The sequence below is a fragment of the Abramis brama genome, assembly GCF_963993115.1.
Source record: "Abramis brama genome assembly, chromosome: 7".
Classification (NCBI taxonomy): domain Eukaryota; kingdom Metazoa; phylum Chordata; class Actinopteri; order Cypriniformes; family Leuciscidae; genus Abramis; species Abramis brama.
The window spans coordinates 23,768,113-23,791,891 of NC_139969.1; the positions used below are offsets into that span (position 1 = coordinate 23,768,113).

Here is a 23,779-nt window from a genome sequence, read left to right on the forward strand (position 1 = left end):
AAAGCGAGGCTGTGAGGAATATACTTACCGTGCTTTCAATGGCATCCTCTGTAAAAAGCTGTATAAAGCTCCTAGATCTTTTGTCATTTTCCACAGCTCATAATATTGTCTGGGGTTTTTGTCTACTGAAATTTCTCGGAAAGGTATTTTTTGCAGTGTTTCGTAAGCAGAACAATAAAAAAACACATTAAATAACAGTACAACCCACTGAAGAGATGTATGTCTGTCCCTCACAGCCTTGCTTTCATTACCATTAAAAATCAAAGATGGCGCTGCTGTGAATAAGGTCAATGATGGACCTCTGTTTGTGTATTCTAGGGGAAGACATTTATGGGATTACTTGGTACATACCAACACCACTTCTGTTGAAATGCATTCAAAACAATCAAAGGTCCATGCAAACATTGTTTGGCTTGTCGTGACATAAAGTAATTTTAGCTATTCTAAAAAACAGGAATTTGAAATCAGACATTTTATTTTTTGTTGTTCAACAAATGTGATATATAATTACTTTCTTGCCCTTGTGGCCTTCAATATGTGGGTAAGACCAATCGTCAGCTGGGATTCCATATTAATGAACACAGAAGTGATATAAATAGAACCAGTTGCTCGACATTTCACAGGTGTAAATCATACAGTTAATGAATTGTTTTTTTGTGGAATAGATATTGTATTTCTGATGCATCGTAACTCGAATATGGAACAGAAATAATTACAAACTGAAAGCAAATGGATTTTTAGTCTTGATACTTTACAACCACATGGTTTGAATGAAGACTTTTAGTCTAGTTTTTTTATATTGTGAAGCTGTTTTTTTCTCCTTCGTTTTCGTATATTGGATATATAAAAATCTTAATGATCCCAAACTTTTTTTCTTCAATCTGATGACTCCATTGTTGCCAAAACAATGGAGTAAAAACAGAGTAAAAAAAAAAAGGCTTTGCTAAATGAATGGAAGGAAGATCTTTTTATTTTATTTAACATTTTATTCTTTTTATTATTTATTTTGCCTTTTAATACATAGAACCTTAACCTTGTTGATTTAACAGAAAAGTGGAGGAAGAGAAAAGTGCTTCATGTAAATAAAAACTGTTTTGCCATTATTTCTGTTGAAGTCTATAGCATCAGTTGATGCTATCAAAAATATATTTGTGTGTGTGTGTGTGTGTTGCCTGCTACCATATTTTGTATATTACCCAGCTCTGCAGTCACATAAAGTGCCTTAGTGAGAGCTGATGTTTTTGTTTGTTATTTGCAGAAGTCTAACTGGTTTCATTTGCCTATAGAGGTGGGGGAGTTTTTTTCTCTAGTCTGGACATGTAAAGTAGTGCTGTGCTTCACTGAAATAATTTCAGTTTTCGCAGTCCCTCATCACAGCCACACAAAAACATTCCTGGAAAACTGCAAAGACTTAAGCAGTCACACTCATAAGAGTGCTTCACCACATGGACCGCTTTTTAAACTTTGCTGCACCAATAATGACAAATTAATTCAAAGCATAAAATAAATATTCATACTTGGATTAGTGCAGCTTTTAAATGTGACTCTTAAAGGTTCTCAAAGGTCAAACAGAAAATCAGGTACTTTTGCTGCAACATCCTTCCTGTTATTTGTGGCTGAGCCAAAAATCTGGAACTCGCTGCAGAAAACTACAGAAACTTAATTTCTGTTGCTCTCATATTACTCAGCTTCTGACTCCTGACCCAAAGAAATGATCATTATTCAATTGGTCCTTTATGGTGGTGGTTGTGTGGAGAAGTAGTTGAAGATATGGTCTACTAAACAAAATGGGTTTAAGCCTCCCACAGGGGATATCCATCATCACCATTGTGCCCTTGAGCAAGACACTTAAATAGATAATCCACCCAAATGAAAACTGTCATCATTTAGTCACCCTAATGTCATTCTGTCTTTAGTGGAACACAAAAGAAGAACGTTGGCAACCAAACAACATTGTTGTCCACTGACTTCCATTGTATTAAAAAAAAAAAAAAAAAATTCTCAAAATATCTTCTGTCATGCAGGTCACAAACGACGAAGTGTGAGTAAATGATTACAGAATTTTCATTTTTGGGATCTGTTTAACTCTTGGTTGCTCCAGGAAGGATTCTCCTTGGATTCTCTTCAGATCCTACTAACTTTTCATTTGTTTCCCAGACTGCCCTCTTACACTGGACAGCCCCAAAAGTGAAGCACGAACATGCACTAGCAGCAGCAGACTAGCGGCCCTGAAAAAACAGAACGACATTGAGTTGAAGGTGAAGCAGGGGGCCGAGAACATGATCCAGATGTATTCAAATGGCTCCTCAAAGGTAATGTACCATTTGGTTTTATTTAATGACCTTTTTTGCTTGAGGCTTCTCTTTTTCCAGTGATGTAGAATCCGGGACTCTGTTGTTTACAAAGCACAGGAGAGAACACTATAGTCCCCTTTTGGCCCTCAACCTACACACACAACCAGTCAAACGTTTATTCCTGTGATGCTGTACTCCAGTCTTCAGTGTCTCACGATCCTTCAGAAATCATTCTAATATGCCGATTTGCTGCTGAAGAGACTTTCCTTATTACTATCAATGTTAAAAACAGTTGCTTAATATTTCTGTGGAAACGGTCCTAGATTTTTTTTTCCAGGATTCTTTGATGAATAGAAAGTTCAAAAGAACAGCATTTATTTGATATAGAAATCTTTTGGAACAATACAAATGTCTTTACTGTCACTTTTGATGCTGAAAAAAATATTAATTTCTGTCAAATAAAAAAATCTTACCGACTCCAAACTTTTGAATGGTAGTGTATGAGCAAGGAAAAAAGGCCAACACATAAAATACATCTAAATTCACTTTGTTAGAAACATGGACCCCAGAACTCCTGCTTCTCTTTTAATGTCATGTTAGAGTGCAGCTTTCCTGAGAGGTTTGGCCACAGGAGTGGTGCTGACGGTGAGCTTATCCCCTCTGACTACACACACACACACACACACACACACACACACCGTCAGGATGTGGAGTGTTAACAGGCCTGAAGCACAGTGCAGCCCTATGGGAAATTAAACAAGGGCTGATGTCAACCAGGAAATGACTTGTAAATGGAAGCCTTTCCTTCTCACAGTCTGTCAGACGGGACGCAGTCCCTGGAATATGTTTAGCCTTTGACCAGCCTGCACGAGAGTGTCTAATAAAGTGAAGTGAAAATAAAAAACACGAGGAAGAGAATTTCCTGTAAAACAACATTTCATCACATAAAATCTGTATCTGTATTTGCATGACTTCTGTTCTATGACTATGTTGTTGACTTCACAGGACAGGAAACTGCTTGCAACAGCACAGCAGATGCTTCAAGACAGCAAAACAAAGATCGAGTTCATCCGAATGCAGATCCTCAAAGCCAGTCAAACCAGCGAGCTCAGCTTCGACAACAATGATGTCATTGGTAAGACTCAAACGTAGTTCCTCCAGCATTAGCAGTCACAGTTCAACAAAACACAAAGTAATAAAAATATTTGTGGCGTTGTGGTGCAGCCAAACCCATCATCAGTCCGCTGGACCTGCGGGTGGAGGAGCTCTGCCATCACACACGGATAGAGTACGCTGTGGCCGAGGGGGCCAAGAATGTCATGAAGCTGTTGGGCTCTGGCAAACTGGCTGAGAAGAGGGCGCACTCAGAGGTATCTTCAACTGTATTGTCATCACTTTTAGCACTATTTTTAAGTTTTAACATGTTTATAGTTTTCACCTTCTGACCCTTGCAGTCTTGGAAAACAAGGTGGTCAGAGAGACCACCAGCAGTGTACGAGCTTGACTATTCGAATAGAATAGAATAGAATAGAATTGAATTGAATTGAATTGAATTTTTTTTATTATTATTATTTGACACAATTAAGCAAGGTTACAATTTAATTTGTAAGCTTTCTTGTGTGAAATAAAATAAATAATTTGTAAGGTTGCTTAATTGTGTAAAATAATAATAATTTTTATAAAATATTTTATTCCAGACAAGCAAGATTACAAATTAAATTAAAGAAAATAATTTAATTTAATTTGTTTGCTTGCATGTTAGTGTGAAATAAAAATCAGATAATACAATTTGACAGACATTCTTGACAGACATGGTCACTATCTCCTTGTTAAGTTGTGGCACAACAAATACTGTTTCCAGGTTCAAGCCTCTACTCCATTCCAAGTGAGAATACTATCTCCACAGCTGTATATGAGCACGGTTTAATTATTTATAGCACACATTTAAAGGGATAGTTCACCCAAAATGAAAATTCTGTCATCATTTACTCACCCTCAAGTTGTTTCAAACCTGTATCCAAAAGCCTGTGCCAACCCAGATAGTTGACGTTAGCCATTGACTTCTATAGTAGGAAAAAAATACTATGGAAGTCAATGGCTAACGTCAACTCTCTGGTTACAAACATTCTTCAATCTTCTTTTCAATCTTCTATTCTTTCAAACAATCTTCTTTTGTGTTCAGAAGAAGAAAGACATTCATACAGGTTTGGAACAACATGAGGGTGAGTAAATCATGACAAAGTTTTAATGGGTGAACTATCCCTTTAAGATAAGCTTTAAAAACTCACGATGTACACTACTGTCTCTTGTTTCATGGCCATCTGAGATTTCGGTATGAAGATAAAAGTTTGACTTTTTTGATAGTACTACTGCACACCGTGAGATATTTTAGCTCCATTTGTTGTTTGCTTTTGGGATCTGATAGAGCGTTTGGACCCGGAAATGTTGATGCGTTAAGTCAGACTTCACAACCAGATGGACCAGAATTATATGCATGAAAATTCTCCTTTTATGTTCCATGTCAAAAATATTAAACGGGTTTGAAACAACATTGTTGGTGAACTATTCTTTTACTGCCATTGTTTTCAGCTTACCATATACAAAGTAAGGTTCACCTGTGCATCCATGTAACTGTCATTAAGTCCTCTGCTGCAATTCTGTGAAATCCAGGCCCAGGCCAGATTCAATGAGTCCAATCAGAAGCTGGATTTGTTGAAGTATTCCCTGGAGCAGAGACTCAATGAGCTTCCGAAGAACCATCCCAAGAGCAGTCTGATCATGGAGGAGTTATCGCTCATGTCCTCTCCGGCCCTCAGTCCCCGCCAGAGCTTCATATCCACACAGAACCACAACAGCACTGTCAAGAACCAGAACAGCTCCAAACCAGCTGCACTCACAGGTGACTAACACGTATTACCTTCAGATTTAGCTTAATATGTTAAATGAAGCTGTTAACCGGGGTCAGTACTTTTTTTAAAAAAAGTAATGCATATTTGTATTCATCAAGGATGCATAAATTGATCAAAAGTGACAGTAAAGACATTTATGATCTTATACAAGATTTCTATTTCAAATAAATGCTGTTCTTTGCAACTTTCTATTAATCAAATAATCCTGAAAAAAAAGTTTCAGTTTCCTTAAAAAGATTTAGGTGTACACCTGTTTTCAGCATTGATAATAATAATAAATGTTTCTTGAGCAGCAAATCAGCATATTAGAATGATTTCTGAAGGATCATGTGACACTGAAGACTGGAGTAATGAAGCTGAAAATTCAGCTTTACCATTTAAAAATATTAAAATAGAAAACAATTATTTTAAAACAAAATAATATTTCACAATATTACATTTTTTACTGTAATTTTTGATCAAACAAATACAGCCTTGGTGAGCAGAAGAGACTTCTTTCAAAAACATTTTTAAAAATCATACTAACCAGAAACTCTTGAACAGCAGTGTTTTTTTAATGGTGACTGTTATTGACTAAAACAGGCAAGTTAGAGGTTCGACTCATGGGATGTCAGGACCTGTTAGACAGTGTTCCTGGACGGTCAAAAGCCACATCGGTGCCGCTGCCCGGTTGGAGCCCCAGTGAAACGCGCTCCTCTTTCATGAGCCGTGGGAACCGCAGGGGAACCAGCGTTCGAAATCTCTCCAAAAATGATGACTTGTCCAGTTGAGTAGTTCTTAGTGCTTTATTTCAAGTGGCTTTTCACAAGCCTTTTATTTGAGTTTATACAACTGTGCCAGTTGAGGAGCTTAATATGTGTATGTGTTTCTGTTTGACTCCAGATGAGATTAGTGCTGTTCTGAAGCTTGACAACACTGTAGTTGGTCAGACCAGTTGGAAACCTGTCAGTAATCAGTCGTGGGACCAGAAGTTTACGTTAGAGCTAGACCGGGTAAAACTCACAGTACATGTTCATTCAAAACACTCCTGCATCTTGTTTCTATATGCTTTGACAAATGTTTGTGTACCGTAGTCTCGTGAGCTGGAGATCTCGGTGTATTGGAGAGATTGGCGGTCTCTTTGTGCAGTGAAATTCCTGCGACTGGAGGACTTCCTGGACAACCAGCGGCATGGAATGTGCCTTTACCTTGAGCCACAAGGGACTCTGTTTGCAGAGGTACCTTTACAATATTGTCTCTCAGCGATCAATACTTTCTCACAAAGAGCCCTCTGATTAGCAGCCTGGAGCTCTGTGAGAAAGTCAGAGGAATTCCTCACGCTCAGTGGCCCCTGAAACCCCCGAGCAGGTTTTCCCACCTTTGCTTCTTTAATGAAACTGAGCCTAGTAGATCTGAAGTGGAATTTGATTAATTTTCAGAGCTTGGTCTAAAAGCCGTTTTTGTTACAGGTTACCTTTTTTAATCCGGTCATTGAGCGAAGAACCAAACTCCAAAGGCAAAAGAAGATCTTTTCAAAGCAACAAGGTGAGCGCATCTCCACTACATAGACTTTTTTTTTTGTAATTGTCAATTCATCAGACCCTTTAGGCCTTGTGTCCACCAAAGCGTTTTTAAGCCAACTGAAAACGTCAGGCGCTCTGCTGAAACGCCCAGCTGTGGGCACTTTTTATTTTTCCAGTTGAGACGCTTTGCTTGCTATGATACGTAATATCTGCGGAAGTGTTACTATGATCTCGTTTCACAGATAGTTTGTTTCTGTATTGTTTCTATATAGAAATTTCGATACAATGTAAAGTATTTTCTCTGGCTGTTGTTTTAAATTTGTATGCTTTTTATTATGCTTGTTGTCACCTGTTGCTGTTGTACAAGCAGGATGTGGCGGTTGGTTGTGTTTTATTTGTCCCGCCCCTCCTGCTCTGTGATTGGACAGCTGAGTAAAAAGTGACAGGGATGAGTGCTGCGTTTTACCCAAAGTAGAACATTCTTCAACTCTCGATGACCAGTAAAAAAATGGCGAGTACTCAGCGTGAAATAAACGCTCAGGCTTGTCACGTTGCTGGCGCTCCCATTGAAAACAATTAAATCTGCTAGCCTCGGGAAAAAAACGTTTTGGTTGTCATTTAGGGTTTCTTGCACCAAAAACGATTGGTAAAATAGCTTTGCAGGACTTTTTGCCAGACTTGTAGAATTGTGGCCTTTTTTTGGTAGTGCATATTTAAAATTTCTATTTGAACACCTGCTTGTATGTATAGAATAAATACCCAGATGGCCTACTACATTTGCCAAAAAGAGTAATATTCAACAATTATTGTAGTGTATCCCACAATGCAATACACTCAAGACTCAACATTTCATTTTCAGTGTGAGGGATGAAACAAAAATAATAAGTCTTATTTGATTGAACTGTAAAAAGTTCAAATGTTTTACACATAATTTGATTCAAAATGCTAAATAACCTACAAGATGACAACTGGACACCACTTACTGAAATCCTCATGAATTGATGGGGTAAATCAAAAATCGCCCCCAAAAAAAGGTTATTTCAACCTAAATAACTCATAATGGGCCAATTATAAATGCAGTGCCTTTTTACACTGCTTGTAATAAAGCAAAACAGTGTTTTATTCCCACCTGTCAACAGACCAGGGCTTCAGTCCCAAATCTGCTCCTGCACCTTTACACCATTTGGTGCAAGTTATGTTATTGTCATTGTAGCTTCTTGTTTATATAACCATGATCTCTAAGTAAAGGGGTTTATAGGGGTCTGATGAAAGTATTTCTTTTCGTCTCCCATGTCTGTAGGGAGAACGTTTCTGCGGGCCCCTCAGATGAGCATCGGTACATGGGGCCGGCTGGTGAAGAGGGCCATTCCCTCTCCCAATAACTCATTTAGTCCTCAAGTGGCCGAGCTGGCTGCTGAGACCGGACATAGCAGTCTCCCAGGAACCCCTGCTCTGAGGAGGTATGAACATACAATTCACACTAACGCTGGTAAACAAGTCACTTTTGTCTAGGTGGTGCTTTTATGTGTCTGTTTGCATTTGTCTGGCCTCTCTAGTGACCCAATAGTGGCAAAACTGGACTTTGACAAAGACGCTACACCAAAGCCTTACTCTCCTGTTAGTATAAGAGAAGTCCTGCCTGAGGACCAGATCCCCAACAAAGAGCGAGAACAGGTAACATCACACGCTATCATGTGGTTGTTGCAGAGATAAGCCGCCCAGGCATCTGAATTGATGCCATCTGTTTCCTTGAAAGCACAGTTAAAAGCCTCTGAGGATAAAGATCTGAAGCAGACATATAATTCATGTTCAGTCTCTCATCTGCCCCCTTGCATTTGAAAGGAATAGGAAATCCCTTCATCGTTACTTTTATTAACATAAAGATCCAGTCTCATCTTGTATAAACAGAATGTCTTTTTTCTTTAACAGGACACTTTGACCGCATTTGACTACCGAATTGACAGGAATAGCATCATTGTTCAGTCTGACCTTGAGGAAGTCGTGGAACGTGAGACTCAACCGTCAGCATTACAGCTCATAACTTTTCAAAAGAACACAGAAATAAGGTGAACTTTTTATAATTCATATGTTTTTCTTGTACTAACAAATATACACTTGACTGAAGGTCTTTTGTTGTTTTAGGGAAGAAGAAGAAGAGGAGGAAGAACAGTTTCATTTCAGTCTTAAAGACTTTAAATGTGTTGCAGTGTTAGGACGGGGACATTTTGGAAAGGTACGAGGGTGTTCATGCTTAAAGTTGTTTTATTATTTAGTGGTGATTAAGGCAATAGTACTATTGGATATTTACTATACTTTGGCATTTTTTGTGCATGCTCTTTTCCTCTGTTTTTAGAATGTCTTTGTCGTCATCTCACGCTCACTTCAAGTTTCAATTTTGTTTTATTTATATAGCACATTTAAAAACAGCAAGCACAGCTGACCAAAGTGCTGAACAACACAAAAAATGAAGAAACACAGGGCAAACCACACATTTATGACAGAAGCTCACAGTGAATTGAAAGCCAAGGAAAAGAAATGGGTTTTAAGAGATGACTTCGTTAATCTTAAAAAAGAACGAATAAATTAATAACACTGTTAAATTAACAATATTTATTTATTTATTTAATATGGACCATTTATCAGTTATTGTCCATAACATGAAAAAAATTGTCAGCTTGTCAGCATCTGGCTGAATTTTAATATTCGTACATCCCTTCTTTTTTGCTATTAACCTTTTTATTATTAAGTGATCAGGCTTTCCAGGATTTATTTTCTGTGATAGGTCATAGTCACTCAGAATCACCTTAGCAACACATTTTGGTGCCCTGACAAATACCCAAAATAGTGGTAGTGAAAGGCAAACACAATTCACAGAAAATGAAAACATCTTACGTCTGTATCACTTTACCTTTTCCCTTAGGTGTTACTAGCAGAATACAGTATTACAGGTGAAATGTTTGCCATCAAGGCCCTTAAGAAAGGAGATATTGTTGCCCGTGATGAGGTTGAAAGGTAAAACTTTTTTTCAAAGTTTTATATATGATCATTTGTGAGCAACATATATCAGCTACTAGCTTATTTGATCCTGTCTTGTTTCCTATTTTCCCAGTTTGATGTGTGAGAAGAGGATATTCGAGACTGTGAACAGCGTGCGGCACCCGTTCCTGGTCAATCTTTTTGCGTGTTTCCAGACCAAGGAGCATGTGTGTTTTGTGATGGAGTATGCGGCAGGAGGAGACCTCATGATGCACATTCACGCCGATGTGTTTTCAGAGCCACGGGCCACGTGAGTGACACAAAAGTCGTGCTTTTTAAGATGGTTGTAATCAAGCCTTTATCAGCACTACATCTTCTGTTGTTCTTGATTGTTGCAGGTTTTATGCAGCTTGTGTCGTCCTGGGGTTGCAGTTTTTACATGAGCACAGGATTGTATACAGGTATGTGGAAAAATTGGTGGTGCTCTGTACTTTTGGCCCGATATACTTCAAAACTGGTGTGACGTCATTTCAAACAAAATCAGGTCAAAACGAAGTTTATTTTTGGAGTTTGTTTCTGTAGTTTGAAACAGCTTGCCAAAGCGATCCAGAAAAGTTCACTCCAGCTGCTAAACACCTTCGAACTACCACTGGTTTGTGGTGATGACGTATTAAATAGTATGCACTTAGGATGTATGGTCACTTTCTTTTTACCTCCAAGTAAAGAATGAAAAAGAACTTCACCACTAGTATATCGGGGCTATTAACTATGCAAATTTTGACAAGAATGTTTGTTTTTCATTTATTTATTTGAGGATTAATACATTTATTCTTCAGAGATCTGAAGTTGGATAACTTACTGCTTGACACAGAGGGATTTGTCAAGATTGCTGACTTTGGTCTTTGCAAAGAAGGTAAGGGTATGTTTGTTTTTGTGTTGCCCTCTGTACAAGCACCAGATGCACATGTTCTACCTCTTTCTGTGTTAGGAATGGGTTACCGGGACAGAACGAGCACTTTCTGTGGCACTCCAGAATTTCTGGCTCCTGAAGTGTTAACCGAAACATCCTACACGCGTGCAGTGGACTGGTGGGGGCTCGGCGTGCTCATTTTTGAGATGCTTGTCGGGGAGGTCAGAGCTCATCTACTTGTACATCTCTCCAAATATACTATTGTGTAAAAGATAGGGGTTTGCAAAAAAACACAAAAAAAGTAATGTTGTGAAATATTATTACAATTTAAAAGAACTTTTATAATTTAATACATTTTAAAATCTTCTCTCCAGTCTTCAGTCGCATGAAAATATTCCGAAAAATATTCACATTTAGAAAATATTCTAATATGCTGATTTGGTGCTCAAGAAACATTTCTTGTAATTATCAACGTTGAAAACATTTGTGTTGCTTTAATATTTTTGTGAAATCTGTTCTTTGGTCATTTCAGGATTCTTTGATGACTAGAAAGTTCAAAAGAAAATCATTTATTTGAAATGGAAATCTTTTGTAATTTTATAAATGTCTTTACTGTCACTTTTGAACAATTGAATGTGTCTTTCCTGAATTAAAGTATAAAAATATAATCTTACTGACCCCAAACTTTTAAACGGTAGTGTACCTCTTAACCATCATTCTGCTCAAGGCGTATGACGTTGTGACACTACTTGACACATGAAAACAGACCAGACAAGAAGACAATCAACAAAATAATGTTCACACTCAAGCAAGGTTTTTTTTAGGCATTCTGTGTGACTAAGTGGATTCATGTTTCCGTAGTCTCCATTTCCCGGTGATGATGAAGAAGAGGTGTTTGACAGCATTGTAAATGATGAGGTTCGCTACCCAAGATTCCTCTCAACGGAGGCCATCTCCATTATGAGAAGGGTTGGTACCAGGAGCAGCTTTACCAGTGTGGATTTTCCAAGTGTAGACACATTTTGTAGGAGTATCAGTCTCGTTATCAATATTTTTTTCACTTTGTACACAGTTATTAAGAAGGAATCCAGAGCGACGACTTGGAGCTGGTGAACGCGACGCACAGGATGTGAAGAAACATCTGTTCTTCAGGGTAAGTTCCGAAACATCTGGCTACATACACTGTTTCAATCCTTACAAGATTTTTTTTTTTTTTTTACCTCTCTCTCAATGAATATAAATATTATTTGTACCTTATTTTTTCCAGAATATTGACTGGGATGGACTATTAGCAAAGAAAGTGAAGCCGCCATTTGTACCCATAATCCAAGGTTCCAGTGACGTTAGTAACTTTGACGATGAATTTACCTCAGAGGATCCAGTGCTGACACCGCCCAGAGAACCCCGGCACTTAAACCAGGACGAGCAGGACCTGTTTGTAGACTTTGACTATATTGCAGACTGGTGTTAGCCGAGTGTCGGCATCCCTCCCTCTACACACACAGATGCAGATAATGTGAATCAGACCATTTGCTGATATCCCCATTTTGTTTTCAGTGTTATTTAGGAATACCACAACCTCTTTTCTGTTTTGACATTTCATCAGAGATGATTGGACCTAAGCACTGATTGAGAAAAACATGAACTGACCAGTATAGTTTTTAACTATACTGACAACTAACCACAGCTCATGAGAACCATGTGATCAGGTGCCTTTCTGGCACCCCCTAGTGTTGTGGAAGTCAGTAGGCCACAGAATTTCATCAGTTACACTGAGAAGGATGAGCCTTGATTTTGATATTTTTGTATTTGAAGCATTTACAATGTGACTGGTTAAAAAAGTCTGTCAAATGTCAATGTTAATTATTTAAAAGTATTTTAAAGCCATAGACCGAGATAATAGGTATCTGATATCCAGTGAATGTACAATTTGCCACCATTACCAAAACATCTAGCCATTTTTATGCAATGGAGTCTATACTCTGCCCTACAGTACAGTACAGTATTAGTGCATTATGATTCTAGTTAGAATAAAAAACGCAAATGATAACTACCATAATAACAACTCTAGTCGTAAATATATATATATATATGTACATGTCATAGTGCTCTGAAACAGGAAATGTATCTTCTTTCATTCATTAAGTTATTTTTGTCAAGTTTAAGCATCATGTTATTGTTTTTTAACCAGACTTAAGCTGTCAGTGGATTTACACTAGCATTCAAAAGTGTGGGGTCAGTAATAATATACATAGCACTGAAGACTGCTGAATATTCAGTTTTGCCATCACAGGAATAAATTACATTTTAAAATGTATTGAAATAGAAAACTTATTTAACTTGTAATAATATTTCAAAATACAGTTTTACTGTATTTTTATCAAATAAATGCAGCTTCGGTGAGCGTAAGAGACTTCTTTCAAAAACATTTAAGAAAATCTTACCGACCACAAACTTTTGAATGGTAGTGTGTGCGTCTAATAGGCAATCACATTACCTCATTTGTTGAGTTAGCACTAGTTGTTCCCTACTGAAATTCTTCCATTTCATAGGCTTTTGTTCACAAAAAACTCATAAATGATAGACATGAGTCATGACAGACTGGAATCCATGCTAGACACTAAATATCAACATGAATATACTAATAACCCTAGATGTTCAAACATGCACCTGAAGCTTCATAGGTGTATCCAAATGGAGGGGTAGATACTAGTTTGAAGTCTGGTGTGTTATAGGCCACACTACATGAACACTATCAAGCTGGAAGCACTAATTTTTGTCTAATATATTCATGTTTTATCTAAATTGTGGGGGGAAAATGGACTTTACAAAGGTTTTCTACCCACTACTTATGTCTAAGCATGATGCAAAGGAAATGTTTCAATGGTACAGTTGTGAAGTTTGACTTGACAATGATGTAAATAACAGGTTTTGCTAAAACTGTCAGCCCAAATGCAAAAATTAAATGTTTATTATGTACGTTTTGAGCCTCTTTCTGGACAATCTGTAGACCTAATGAAATGATTTGTCACTTCAAAAAGCATTATCTGGTGTTTCATGAAAACTTTTATAATAACTGAACTGTGAGTACAGAAACACACAAACAGAAACTTCCACTTCATACCGTTCCCCTCGTATAATAAAAAAAAGAGGGAAATAAAACCATTTGTGAGTTACACTTTCAAATCTCAAGGTATCTGTAAACCTGATTTTGGGGTTTCCAAGATGTTCACCATGCTTTTCTGAAAAGCATTCATTATTTAAGTTACTAAATATAATGCAAACAAGCTAACAAAATAATTTTCTAGAAAAGAAAATGTTACAGTAAGAAATATGCCCAGTTGGAACCACCAATCAAATTCCCACTTGGACATATGTACAATTTATATACACACAAATGAAAGTACAGCCTGTAATTGTGTTTAATCTTGGAATGTGTCTTATGCACTTTGCCGAATCCCTGCTGTTGTCTTTTCAAAAGGCTTGTGCCCTCACAGCAAATTTCAAAGAGAAAAGGGCAAAAATTCTGCAAGTACAAAGAGCGGTGAGTGGGGCACATGGGTGTTTACAGTTGAGGCAGTTTATCCACAGGTGTGTCGAATTTGAAGTCGGGAGGAAAGAGATCGGCAGCACGGGGGTAAATGAGACGGTAAGACTGACGGATGGTGACGTCTGCCACTCCAGCAATGTCCCCAATCTCTGCATGAGAGAAAAATAACTTCATATATCAAGGACACAAGCAACAGTTTGTTTTTGATTATCACGATATGCGAGTGGATTGTTTTCTCTTACCTTTCTGTGTCTTCTTCTCAGCAGACGCTTGCGAGGCCATATAGATGGCTGCGGCTGCCACTGAGATTGGACTGCGCCCCGGAACCAAGTCCAGCTCCACAGCCTTCCTGGCGATGTAAGTGGCCGCCATTTGCACCTGTTTGGGCAAGCCCAAGTTGGAGCAGAAACGTGACATGAAGTCGCCAGTTGTAATGAGGTCCACACTCGTCTCAAGAGCCTTCAGGATAAGCTTGAAGCAACGGCCAATCTCCTTCTTAGAGATCCGAGACACGGCACAGATTTCTGGGGTGGAGGGAGATATGAATTATTAAACAAACTTGTATATCAATACCTGCTTAAATATTAATAGCTAAATATCTTCATCAAGCATAATATTTTGAGTTAATAGCATAATCCTAAAGGTAAAGTACTCAATTTCTGCATCACCAAATGGAGTTACAAAACCACAGTGTTCACACTTTTTGGCAGAATTAACCTACAAATGGCTCACTTATAGTTGTCTCTGCATATTAAAATGGGATTGGAGCAAATGTTTTAACGCAGAAAAGAATTATATACTTAATATGATGATTTCATGTCAAAAGCTCAGTAAATTAGTCTATCCATCACCAACATCATAAAAAAAAAAAGGTAACACTTTATTTTACAGTGTCCAGTACATGTTACATGTACTTACCATAGTAATAACAGTAAATAAGGCATAATTACATGCAACTAACCCTCAACCAAACCCTAATCCTACCCTAACCCTATAGTAAGTACATGCTGTTAAATAATATTACACAGTACTTAAATATATAATTACACTGTAACAATGACACCTTAAAATAAAGTGTAACCAAAAAAAAAATGCAGGTTTTACCTTTAAATGTTCTAGGGACGCCCTCCTGTCTGCACGCTATGTAAAGGCAGGCCGAAGCGATCGCATCATTACTTCTGCCTTTCAGACTTTTCTGTTCGTAAACCTGTTTGAACAAGTTGTTTGTTCGGTCCTGTAACAGAGAAAACCATTTTTAAACAGGGCCACTTCACTGACACTGCGTCCAAAATCGTAATATTTTCTTACTATATAGTATGCGAAAAACACTACGCCAAAAGAGTAGTATGTCTGAATACATAGTATTCAAAAAACAGTAGGCAAAAAGTCCCTGGAGGACCTACTACTTCTGCCGAGATACCGAAGTGCGCATTCGATGACCACTTTACTATCCCATGAGCCAACTGGAGGGGATTTATGAATGGAAGTGAAGTGAAGTGACGCAACTGACGCTGGTACGCCCATAGATATCCATATAAGGCTAGATGTCTTACGGCGGAGTCTCGAACGGCATCACCGGCGGCCATCTTGTCACAGGCAGGCTTTCTGGCGGGCTCTGTGGTACCTGATGTAAGGTGAGTGATCAGCACGAACACAAATCCTCTTATCTCGCTGAAATCTTGACGGATTTACAAACGGTTTGGTTTCTTACAAACGTTATTAACGTGGCTATAATTCCGAATGCTTGAACATATTGAACATAATTATTCATATGTATGCAGTGTCATAACTACATCTCTGACGTTTATAACAAACCAAACCGTTTGAAAATCGGTAGAAAATTGAGCAAGTTATGGTTACATGCAGTACATGCAGCATTAAAACACAATGTTACGAGTGAGCGAGCTGCCTGTGGCAAGATGGCCGCCACGTGCGGACGTCGACCTCCATTGGCCAGCAGTGCGCACGAGACATCTAGCCTTTATTATATGATATCTATGGGTACGCCAGGTTATAGTAACAACATGGCCGATGTAGTACGTCCGAATTTCATTCATACTAAGCATATTCATACTATATAGTAGGGTTGGGCGGTATATAGAATTTGAACTATATCACTATATTTTTTAGAAACGATATGGAATGAGGCAATACCGTTTATATCGATAGTAGTTTGATATGAGCACATCTGAAAAATAGCGGAGGACGCAGTGTGAGCTGCTGCAGTGAAAGTACATAGTACAATTTGTCCTAAACATGACACAAGCTTATATTAATGGCTTCAAAATAACTGGTAAGATACAGTTAACAAGTTTAAAGCAGCTTGCCCTGTCAGATACTGTTGCTGACTGACAGATAAATACTTGTGCTTTCCTCAGTGCTTAACTTACATTTCACAGTTATATTCTCCATCTGTAAATGTTAGAAAGTCAAACAAATATGTCCATTTCACTGTCAGGAGAGGGCGAGCCTTCTACAAGTGAATCTCCGCTAAAATTCAAGCTTCCGTGAATGAGCGCCGCCGCGCGGATGCGTGCCACACAGACTGAGCACAATAGAATAGTTGCACAATAATTCTGACTAAACATATTGCTAAAATATTTGTTGGAGACAACAAATGTGCCATATGTGGAATTTTAAACCTAAAAGTAAGTATATTTTTTATAAAAGTGACCATTATAAAGGGGTAATCAAATGCAGGCTAATATAATTAGTTTGTGCTTTTGTTTTTATTTTCATTTTTAGTTTAGCCTTTAGTCAATAAAAAAAAAAAAGCATTATTTTTGTTTTTGGATTGTAATGTTACAATGTTAGAATGTAATGTGATTTTAACCACCTTTTCGCACATAATATATTGCATAGCCTACATTACATTCACTATATTTGTTTCCTTCAATATCAACATTGTTTGTAGGATATCATTGGGCATATTTTCTTTATCAAAATAGAAAAACGTAGAAAGTACCGAGATATATATCGTATATCGCCATTTAACCAAAAAATACAGAGATATGATTTTTTGGCCATATCCCAGCGGACTATAACTCTTATGCTTATCTTAGAAATCAAGTTAATTGCAAGATACAGCAAGCTAAGTCTGAATTTTATACTGATTCCATTGGTGCAAATGTAAAACAGCCTAAAAAACTGTGGAAAATTCTCAATGATATGGGATTCAACAGCAAAGGCAAAATCTAAGTCTGGAAAAGCAGGGCTTATTATTAAGAATGAGATGTGTTTTGATAAGCGGCTGATTGCCTGCCATTTTAACCATTATTTTACAAACATTGCTGCCAGTTTGGTCAGTAAATTGCCTGGTGTTTCTGACAAATTTGGCATAAATTTTGTTAACTCTTTTTATAGAAGTAAAAATGTCTCTGCGGGTGCATTTGCAATTAGCCCGGTCACAGAGGATAAAGTAAGAGCGATCCTCTCCACCCTGTCAGTGAATAAGGCCTCTGGCTTGGATCTTATCCCCTCCAGGTTTCTTAGGGATAGTGCAGGGGTTATATATAGTATTCTTACCCATATTATAAATTTGTCCTTAAAGGACAAATCCAGTGAAAAATGAACCTAAGGGTAATTAACACATGGTTACCGAGTCGATCGTTCCCTGCGATGCGTTTTCATGAAAATCGAATGTATAGAGTTTTATCTTTAAAAACAGATTAGCTCATAACACTAGTATATGGGGCACAGAGTAAGTAAAAGTAAATCGCTAGTTAATACCACTAACAAGGCTCAAAATAGCCTCACACTAACACGGTAGCATAATGAGGGTCCCTACATGCAAACCGAAGCATTGAGAACTTTGTAAGTGTAGCCTACAGACAGTTTAATAAGAAGATACTTTATAAAGACAGTACATTACGCGTTTACAGACAGGCGTCATCTTGGAAAACAGTCTCGACTAATTGAGTCACGAATGCCGTGCTACGTTAGATTTCACTATGCGTAATTCCTATCGACCAGCTCACTTAGCACGGCGTTCGTGACTCGATTAGTCGAGACTGTTTTCCAAGATGGATCCTGTCTGTAAACGCGTAATGTACTGTCTTTATAAAGTATCTTCTTATTAAACAGTCTGTACACTTACAAAGTTCTCAATGCTTCGGTTTGCATGTAGGGACCCTCATTATGCTACCGTGTTAGCGTGAGGCTATTTTGAGCATTGTTAGTGGTATTAACTAGCGATTTATTTTTACTTACTCTGTGCCCCATATACTAGTGTTATGAGCTAATCTGTTTTTAAAGATAAAACTCTATACATTCGATTTTCATGAAAACGCATCGCAGGGAACAATCGACTCGGTAACCATGTGTTAATTACCCCTAGGTTCATTTTTCACTGGATTTGTCCTTTAAGTCAGGGTGTTTTTCCAAGCGATATGAAAAATGCCAGAGTGGTTCCTCTTTTTAAGAAAAGTAGCAGAGCTGATGTTGGAAATTATAGGCCAGTATCAATCCTGTCAGCTATATCAAAGATTTTTGAGCGTCTTGTGTATGAACAGGTGGAGGAGTATTTCATCAGGCATGATCTATTATATGAGCTCCAGTCTGGCTTTAGAGCTGCATATTCTACCGACACCCGTCTCATTCACCTTTTTGATTATGTGCGTCAGAATTTTGATCGAGGGAATTATGTTGGTATGCTATTACTTGACCTGCAAAAAGCATTCGACACTGTGAACCATAAGATTTTGATTTCTAAATTACAGTGCATGGGTTTTAGTAACTCAGCACTCATATGGTTCACTTCTTTCTTAACAGACAGGACCCAGGTCTGTGATGTTGAGGGGACCCTCTCTGACACACAGAGTATAACATGCGGGGTGCCCCAAGGTTCGATCCTGGGGCCCCTGTTATTTTTAGTATATATAAATTACATATCAGCTGCGGTACGGTGCAAGTTGCTATTATATGCTGATGATTCTGTTTTACTTGTCCCAGGGTTTACACATGTTAAAGACATTGAAAATACTCTTGGCATAGAGCTCGAGTCTGTCAGCCAGTGGCTGGTAGACAATAAGCTCTCTATGCATCTGGGCAAGACTGAATCAATTTTGTTTGGTACAAAAAGGAAACTGGCAAAATTAAATACTTTAAAGGTGATGTGTAATGGGTTTGAAATTGTATCCAAATCAAGTGTTACATATTTGGGTCTAACATTGGATCAATCACTTAAAGGTGAAGCCATTGTAGCCAAGGTTTTAGCCAAATGTGCCTGTAAGTTAAAGTTTTTATATCGTAAGACAAAGCTTTTTGATTCCTCTGTAAAGAAATTATTGGTATTAACTCTGATTCAATGCCATGTAGATTTTGCTTGCTCTGCATGGTTTTCTGAGTTGACTGCGAAATTTAAAAACAAATTCCAAGTGCTGCAAAACTATGTAATTCGGTACCTATTAAAAGTACCCTCCCGTACTCATTAGGTAGGGAGGAGTTTACAAGAGCTGGTCTACTACCTGTACATCTAAGAGTAGAACAACTTAAGTTGAATCATATGTTTAACATTGTTAATGGTCATGCCCCCAAATATTTATGCTCTAACGTAAACATGGTCCATACGCAGCATGGCTATAATACTAGGGCCAGCATCCGCTCTTGCATAGTTCCTAGAGCTACAAATGCAATTAAAAATTATTTATTTTATACTGGTATCATGGCATGGAATAGTTTGCCTACTGCTACAAAACTCCTATCATCAAGAGGGATTTTTAAAACACAGGTCAAAAAACATTTATGGGACAGGGTGAATTAGTTATTGATAATTTGGAGAGTCTTTATAGTGTTTTTATTTTGTTTTAGTTTGTTTTTACGTGATGTTTTTTACCCTCCTCTTCATATTGTTTGTTTTTGTTTCTTTATTCTTGTCCGTTGTGTTTCTGTTTATTGTTTTACTGTGTGTAACACCAAGGACCATGCTGGAAATAAGTATTTTTACTTTAGCATGTTATCCTTTTGGATTACTGTCTCTTTCTTTTTGTACCGGTTTGATCAAGAAATAAAATCAATCAATCAATCAAAGCAGCTTATAAACAACAAATGTAAAGTTAACCACTCAAGTTTTGATTTATAAAATATAATATCAAATATATAAATGTGATAGAAATAAATAGGTTGCATAATTAAGATGTAGTTATTCAGGTTTATTGTTAATAATTCTTTAGTTTGGTTGAGGCTCCTTCCGTGTTGTGCATAATTACATTATTTGCATAATTACGTTACCCTCTAATTCAATAACAGTAGGCTGGAACACTCACAATGATGTTTCTGGGGAGATTGATCCTGTCGGCCATGGTGCTGATCTCTTTGAAGGCATTCAGCATGGCTCGATCAGAGCTACTCATGGTTCTCCGATTCTGGTACTTGGAATTTCCAAACTCATCAAAGCTCGCTGCACCTGTTCCCTGAAATAGCATAAGGAACAGATATTTAAAAAACCATGACGAGAACACCAAAACACAAAATCAATAGGTAGACAAGTTCCTTACTTTGCTGATCATGGTGGTGAGGTCACCTCCATTGAGGAGAGGGTTCTGGGCGTCACCAACACGAGACGGGTCTTTAGTTGCTTTCTCATTGGTGAACGTTCTCCATTCTGACCCTACATCAATTACACGGTCACCTGCAAAAGAAAGGAAATGCACGCTTATTGTCTTAAGTCAGCGATGAAAAAACATCCACTCAAAGCTCTAATATTCAGGTGGAAACTCATACCTACTACAAGGCCACATTCAGGGCAGATCATGTCTCCTGCCCTGTAGTCCTCCACCAGCTGTGCATCGGGGTGATTGGGGCATTGCACCTTGGGAAGAGAGTCTCCACTGAAACACACAAGATTCCAAAGGTCAGGAAAAATCTACATGAACTCTGTTGACGTGAGAAAACAATTGTTTGTCTGTGGATTAGGATACAGTAAACAGTACAGGAAGATGCCCAAACATTCTTCTAAAGCAGGTGCATATATAAAAAAAGAAAAGTTTATTTTTTAATTATATAGATTAATTAGAGATAGTTCTTGCCGCATCATTTTTTCAAACACAGCAGAGCCACAGAGTACATATGCAATTCTAAATACTGCAAACCAGACTTATTCCAACATATCGTTTTAAATTATTATTATTACTACTACTATTATTGAATATGCCATATGGTTTGTTCTATTATTTGTAGATCTATAAAATATCAAACTAAAAAAAAATCTGTTTTGAGTGTTTTCATAATTTATCCATAGTTTAACTCTACAACTACACAATAACGTCTTCATTAATTAAAGAATAACAAAATATAATCTTCCAGCTGTTTAATTTTTTATTTTATTTTATTTTAAACAGTGGACTTTTACAGCAGATGTTGTAGCCTCTACAATCCAGACATGAGTTATCACAGATAAAAAGCATTATTTATTTGATAAATAATCAATCGGCATCACTTCCTGAGTTTCCAAGTGTCCCTCTTGTTACTTAATGTACGTTACGTGTAGTTAGCGCTGTTAGCTCTGTGACGACTGTTATTCGGTTCGATTTTGACAGATATCTCAACCTTCCACGCAGATTTAAAATAACAACTCAGACGGCTAGTCTTTCAAAATCACTTGCTGCCCTCATTTTGTCTTATTTCATGAGATGCGAACGGCTAGCCAACATGCGCTAGCAGAAAATGACAGTGTTCATTTCCCAAGACCTCCTTTATACGCATCACGTCACGATGACAACAAACTTCGACAAAAAGCCTATAGAGGCCCACACCGGAAAGATTCAAAGGTCATCTATGCCATACGTTTACAATTGATATCAAGGAGGAACAAAACCAGCAGAAATGTAACTAACCGGCTCGTTGACGCCATACTGTTAGTATCTGTTGTCCACGGCAGTGACTCTATGGTGAACACAATGGACGCCGGCTACCCCTATTTATAGGTTTTCTAAGTCACGTGTACAACGGCGGAGACGGAGAGCCACAAGTGACAAACTTACGAATTTATGATTCGGCAAATTTTTTATGTCAACAACATGTGGCAATTTAACAATTTAAAGTTTCAAATGGGCAATTTGAACCTTAAAATGCAGGAATTCAATTTGTAATATTTTCAGATAAAGTAGCCTCTTCATCTGATATTCCAGGAATTCAATTAAGGTGTCTTGATCATGTAAAAGGGATAGTTCACCCAAAAAGGAAAATGTTGTCATAATTTACTCACCTTCATGTTGTTCCAAACCTGTAAGAGTTTCTTTCTTCTGTTGAACACAAAAGAAGATATTTTGAAGAACGTTTATAACCAGACAGTTTACGGCACCCATTGACTATAGTATTTTTTTTTTCCTACTATGGAAATCAATGGCTACAGTGAGTCAACAGTCCGGTTACCAACATTCTTCAAAATATCTTCTTTTGTGTTCAACAGAAGAAAGAATACCGGTTTGGAACCACTTGAGAGTGAGTAAGTATTGATAAAATTGAACCATCCCTTTAACATTTCACATTTGATTAGCTATGTTCCTCAAATAAAATTATTTGTATTAAAATTAGGTTTGTAGTTAATCTAAAACAAACTAGAGAAAAATATTCATGGAAATAGTATGCATAAACTACCCATAATTTTTGAAGTGACAGTCCCAGAAGAAGCAGGTTAAACTTTTAAGGTTTAACACACACACACACACACACACACACACACACACACACACACACACACACACACACACACACACACACACACACACACACACACACACACACACACAATCTAAAATATAGGCCTAGTTAAAATTTCATAAATTATAGCCCAACCGACATGTTTGAGTCTGGCCTACAATTTGCCTCTAATTGTGTAATTTTAACTCAAATGTGTTCTTAAATAGTACAGAACAATAAACTACATTGTCCGGACTGAAACATAACACAGGTGCAGAATTGCACATGACTACAATGGAAAATGCGTGATTTGTCTCATTTTAAAATAATTGGTCTGCTGTTTACTGGCGAGGCTTTTAAAGTTCCTATTTGAGAATTATATACCATCCCTAAATTCATGAATCATTTAGCTTAATAATGCAGATGTGTCAAACAAAGTTATTATGGGTTTAATTCCATTTGTAGAGCTCTCAAAAACCAAGGGTTGGGCCCTCTTATAAACCATCCATGGTGAGAACACTCATAGCTCTCTAAAGGGATCACCTTTCTAATGACATTCAACAGCACTAAAGAAGCAAATACACTGATAAACAAGTGGTGATACTTTTATGGCAACTGAAAATGTGCTGAACTTACATAAAGAATAGAAATCTATATGTCATTCCTCATTGCCTTGGGCTTCTGTTCATGAAAATAAATGTGCATGCCATAAATATATTAAATATCATGTTATTTTATGAAAAAGAATGATTAAAAGCATCCAAAACACTGGGCGGAAAAAATAAATGACAGAAGAGGAAGAAAAACAAGCGTGTTCATGATTCAACCAGACAAAATAAAGCTATGTTCCTCTTACAAACTAGCTGAAACTTGAAAAAAACATTTTAGGGTGGGTTGATTTTACCAAGACATTTCCTGCACCCTGTACCAGCCAAACAATGCTGCACTGGGTCCTAGTTTCCTCATAAAAGAAAGAAAGAAGAAAAAAGAAGAAGAATGAG

At 37.5% G+C, this 23,779-nt stretch overlaps 2 protein-coding genes across 2 annotated transcripts in view; one reads left to right on the forward strand and one right to left on the reverse strand.

Moving 5' to 3' along the window:
• The window catches only part of pkn2a (protein kinase N2a), a 25,640-nt gene extending 12,070 nt beyond the window's left edge, over nt 1-13,570 (forward strand). Inside the window, exons 3-22 of the mRNA XM_084119447.1 lie at nt 2,158-2,312; nt 3,300-3,429; nt 3,519-3,664; nt 4,965-5,193; nt 5,786-5,968; nt 6,086-6,195; nt 6,277-6,420; nt 6,652-6,727; nt 8,006-8,165; nt 8,262-8,379; nt 8,635-8,771; nt 8,848-8,938; nt 9,626-9,717; nt 9,815-9,991; nt 10,080-10,142; nt 10,518-10,594; nt 10,670-10,812; nt 11,453-11,560; nt 11,664-11,744; nt 11,859-13,570. Coding sequence (XP_083975573.1) covers nt 2,158-2,312; nt 3,300-3,429; nt 3,519-3,664; nt 4,965-5,193; nt 5,786-5,968; nt 6,086-6,195; nt 6,277-6,420; nt 6,652-6,727; nt 8,006-8,165; nt 8,262-8,379; nt 8,635-8,771; nt 8,848-8,938; nt 9,626-9,717; nt 9,815-9,991; nt 10,080-10,142; nt 10,518-10,594; nt 10,670-10,812; nt 11,453-11,560; nt 11,664-11,744; nt 11,859-12,062 — 2,624 coding nt within the window. The 3' untranslated portion in view covers nt 12,063-13,570. The remainder of the gene's footprint in view (nt 1-2,157; nt 2,313-3,299; nt 3,430-3,518; nt 3,665-4,964; nt 5,194-5,785; nt 5,969-6,085; nt 6,196-6,276; nt 6,421-6,651; nt 6,728-8,005; nt 8,166-8,261; nt 8,380-8,634; nt 8,772-8,847; nt 8,939-9,625; nt 9,718-9,814; nt 9,992-10,079; nt 10,143-10,517; nt 10,595-10,669; nt 10,813-11,452; nt 11,561-11,663; nt 11,745-11,858) is intronic.
• On the reverse strand, nt 13,540-22,075 carry gtf2b (general transcription factor IIB). Its single transcript, XM_084119448.1, has 7 exons — nt 21,974-22,075; nt 20,862-20,968; nt 20,636-20,769; nt 20,405-20,551; nt 15,246-15,375; nt 14,384-14,665; nt 13,540-14,290 (listed from the first exon to the last, which is right to left on the reverse strand). The coding sequence occupies exons 1-7, from the start codon at nt 21,988-21,990 to the stop codon at nt 14,157-14,159; spliced, it is 951 nt and encodes a 316-aa protein (XP_083975574.1). The 5' UTR covers nt 21,991-22,075; the 3' UTR covers nt 13,540-14,156.
• Nucleotides 22,076-23,779: the final 1,704 nt, after the last annotated feature.

Excerpts from the sequence above, each read along its gene's own strand:
- gtf2b (XM_084119448.1), bottom strand. Across the intron at positions 20,770-20,861 it reads TGAATGTGGCCTTGTAGTAG|GTGACCGTGTAATTGATGTA; the intron begins GTATGAGTTTCC and ends TTTCTTTTGCAG. Across the intron at positions 15,376-20,404 it reads ATCTCCCCAGAAACATCATT|GACCGAACAAACAACTTGTT; the intron begins GTGAGTGTTCCA and ends TCTCTGTTACAG.